General features: G+C 44.2%; 1 protein-coding gene across 1 annotated transcript in view; it reads right to left on the reverse strand.

The window, feature by feature from the left end:
- SAP18 (Sin3A associated protein 18) overlaps positions 1–3,960 on the reverse strand; it is a 12,377-nt gene extending 8,417 nt beyond the window's left edge. Inside the window, exons 1-2 of the mRNA XM_037745574.1 lie at positions 3,381–3,960; positions 3,067–3,176 (exon numbers count right to left, since the gene is read on the reverse strand). Of these exons, the coding sequence (XP_037601502.1) occupies positions 3,067–3,176; positions 3,381–3,509 (239 nt within the window). The 5' untranslated portion in view covers positions 3,510–3,960. The remainder of the gene's footprint in view (positions 1–3,066; positions 3,177–3,380) is intronic.
- Between the last annotated feature and the right edge of the window lie 268 nt (positions 3,961–4,228).

Genomic DNA, 4,228 nt, shown 5'->3' on the forward strand with positions numbered 1-4,228 from the left:
CTGTTAGTGACCGGATTAATGACTACCCACACACAGGAGATACACACGTTTGGCTTGTTCTCGTAGCTTCGTAGGGCACCTCAAACTTCGGTGAACACAGCCTGCTTCTACTGGGCTCCTCTGGACTTCCACTCCCTTTTCTGTAACTTGTCTTGGGGCTGCCTTTAGCCCCACAGTCTACTTCTCCCAATTGAGAATTTCCAATATATGTTAACTAATTTTCCCTGATTACTATTTCTAGGAATGAGGGCAGGCCTTTGTGTTACCCCCACACCAATCATCCAGTCTTTCAGAATCTTTTCTTTGGCCACCATTTGGAGATATAACTTAAGCTTATTCCTTCTTTGGTTGCTTACAATTTCAGGGTAGTTTAGGACAGGATTTTTGGTAATTTTTTTTCTTGATTCACAGTAAAAGGTCTGTAGAACAATCTTACCCTGCCATCTTAACCCCCAAAATCACACTAATTTATTCATCCGCTTTCCCTGATAAAAGGACTTACTACAGGGAGAAGCAGTACCTTCTTGACTTTATACTCAGGATCTAAGTACAACACCCAGCAAATAGGAACTCTTATTTGTTGGAAGAAACATACACTTTAATTTCTGAAAAGAGATTTTTCATCAAGCCACTATTTAACAGTTCTTCCATATAAGTTAAATCAACCTTTCTGGAGCATTTACTCTTGAGTGATGCTTAAGTACAAGTATCATACTACTAGGTAAATTTAACAAGCACCTCCAAATAAGACGAGTAGGGCCCCAATCTTCAAGGAATTGAGCTCTAATGTACAGGGCTCACACAGTTTAAAGTTATACATCTTTTGGGGAATGTAAAATAGTGCAGCTGCTGTGAAAAGGTTTGGTGGGTGCTCAAAAATTAAACAAAATTAACATATAACTTCCAGTGGCCTGACCATTTGGAGACTGGCAAAAAAAAAAATAAAATAAAATAAAATAAAAAAAATTATATACACACACACACACACACACACACACACATCCATCCCAGTAATCCACTCCTAGGTATATATCCAAAAGAACTGAAAGCAGGGAGACAAACACGTTTGTATGCCAATGTTCACAGCAGCATTAATCACAACGGTAAAAAAGGTGAAACAACCCAAGTGTCCATCAATAGATGAGAACATATGTGATGCACACATACAATGAAATATTATCAGCCTTAACAAGGAAGGAAATCCTGATGGATGCCACTACAAAAATAAACCCTGAAAACACCATGAAATAAGTGAAATAAGCCAGGCACAACATGACAAGTACTGCAATGAGTCCACTGAAATGAAATATGCAGCATCACTTCAGGTCAAGAGCTCAAGACCAGCCTGGCCAACATGGTGAAACCCCTTCTCTACTAAAAATACAAAAATTAGCCAGGTGTGGTGGTGGGCGCCTGTAATCCTAGCTACTCAGGAGGCTGAGGCATGATAATCGCTTGAACTCAGGAGGTTGCAGTGAGCAGAGATCTTGCCACTGCACTCCAGCCTGGGCAACAGTGAGATTCAAAAAATAAAAATAAAAAAAATGGTTAACATGGCAAATTTTGTAATATATGCATACATACATACTTTTTGAGATGCAGTCTTACTCTGTTGCCCAGGCTGGAGTGCAGTGGCACAATCTTGGCTCACTGCAACCTTCACTTTCTGGGTTCAAGCAATCCTTCTGCCTCAGTCTCCCATGTAGCTGGGATTACAAGCCTGTACCACCACACCTGGCTGATTTTTGCATTTTTAGTAGAGACAGGGTTTCACCATGCTGGTCTCGAACTCCTCAACCCACGTGATCTGCCCACTTCAGTCTCCCAAAGTGCTGAGATTACAGGCGTGAGCCACTGTGCCTGGCTTGTTATATATGTTTTTATCACAATAAAAAATATATTGTAGGCCAGGCGTGGTAGCTCAAGCATGTAACCCCAGCACTTTGGGAGATCAAGGTGTGTGCATCACCTGAGGTCAGGAATTCGAGACCACCTTGGCCAATATGGTGAAACCCCATCTCTCCTAAAAATACAAAAATTAGCCAGGCATGGTGGTGGGTGCCTGTAATCCCAGCTACTCAGGAGGCTGAAGCAAAAGAATCACCTGAACCCACGAAATGGAGGTTGCAGTGAGCCGAGATTGTGCCACTGCACTCCAGCCTGGGCAACAGAGTGAGACACTGTCTCAAAAAAAATATATATATATATACACCTATGTTTATATTATATATATATATTTATATATTTTTTGAGAACACATTTGGAGTGCAGTGGCACTCCACTCGGCTCACTGCAACCTCCACTTCCCAGGTTCAAGCAATCCTCCTGACATATATATATATATATATATATATAAATTGGGCCCTTTGGGATCAGTTATACATATTTATATAAATAAATGTAAATATGTTTATAGATTTTTTTTAGAACACACCTTTTACTTATACTAAAAAGCCATTATACTGTCAATCCAAGGAGTTACATGCAAGGCTAAAAACAAGCTTGCAGTAGTTTGTAGGGAACTACACCCAAGAGAGAAACATTCAGAGACCAGTCTTCACTGACACATACCGAAAGCTTTTTCATTAAGCCTTAGAGAAGAAATAACTCGGGTTTTGGTAGTTTTTCACTTTTGGTGCTTTGGTACCTAAGGCTTAATATTAGGTGGAAATGCTCCTCGAGTTTAACAAATACCACTCCACAACATCACTCTCTCTTACCATGTTGTCCTAGTCCAATTTATTTGAATATGAGTCCCTTTAGGGCGGATACTACAACTTAATTATCTGCCTATCACTTTTGTACCTAGCAGCCGTAACAATGACAGCAATCTTGGGTCTGTCAATTCTTCACCGCCCAAAAGTTGCAACATTAATCACAAAAGCGTTACAATACGGGCAAATCTTTCACCTAACAGAAACCTCTAACTTCCTGAAAACTGAGCCCAAAGGTACCAAGTGGAAAAATGAAATTGAAATCAAGGAGAGTAACTACACAGGCAAAGGCAATTAAGTGATATTCCGGGTTCCCGGCACGGGTCCGTGAGCCCGCCCCCGCCCTCCTCACCAAGTGTAGATCTGCAACTCGCTGGACGGTACGTTTCCCCGGGAGAACTCGTCCATTCGGTGGTGGCGGCCGTTATTAGTGGTGAAGACCCGCAGCAGCAGCGGGCATGTCTGAGGGACACAGAAAAGGGAAGGGCAGAAATTAAAGACCCCAGCTGCGAGCCCAGACCTTACTTCCCTTCCTGAGGCGTCGCGGCCTCCGAGCCGCCCCGAGACCAAAAACACCACCTCCTCCTGCACACAAGCCGCACCTCTGCACCCTGCCGGGCCCAACCCCAACCTCTTCCCGGACCCCAGAGTGGAAGGGATCTTCACCTTCTCGCGGTCGATTGGCTTCTCTGGCTCCTTCTTAATTTCCTCCTGGGTAACGCGCGATTCCACCGCCATCTTCCTCCTACGGCCCGCGAGACGCTCGCCCTGACCTCCGACCCCTGCAGCGAGCATGAACACGAACTCTCTCGCGAGGAGAAGCTCCACACTTTATAGTCGGCCGGGGGCTGGGCGTGGCGTCTCCTGGCGCAGGCGCACTTCGGTGCGCGGCGCGTGAGCCCTGGCGCGCCTGCGTGTTGCGACGTAGGGAAAAGGTGGGTGGTGGCGACCGCGGGGAGACGCTAAAGGAGGCGCCTAAAGTCTGTCGCCGGGTAGTTTGTTGGCGAGGTGTTTTTTTCGCTTAAGTATTCACAGACGAAATAAGCTTAATGTGGCGTTTTCACGCGTATTGACGAAAACCTTATTGGACACAAAACGTTCCTTAATTAACAAAATATAGATCTCTTCTTTCTGATAAAAGAACAGGCCAGCGATCCCGGCTCCTGAGGAGAGCCGGAAGAGGCGCCGCCAACATACGTGGTGATGGAGCGGTCCTTCCAGCCACACACTGTTCGGGGGGCACAGAGACCTGAATACGAATAGCAAACCCAGAACTTGCAGGAAATAACGTTCTAGAATATCTTCAGGACCTATGGGTGGGAATATATGATACAAAAAGAATTAACGAGAAGCGATCGATTTGACTGGATTACGACCAAAAAAAAAAAAAAAAAATCTAACCATAAAAATACATAACAACTCCATGATGAACCAAAAATGCTAAGTATGTGACTGAACTTACAAGTGAATCATCTTACGACTGAAAAGTGGGAAAAGCCACAATACATCATAAG

This window comes from Cebus imitator, unplaced genomic scaffold (genome assembly GCF_001604975.1).
Source record: "Cebus imitator isolate Cc_AM_T3 unplaced genomic scaffold, Cebus_imitator-1.0 Scaffold204, whole genome shotgun sequence".
Taxonomy (NCBI): domain Eukaryota; kingdom Metazoa; phylum Chordata; class Mammalia; order Primates; family Cebidae; genus Cebus; species Cebus imitator.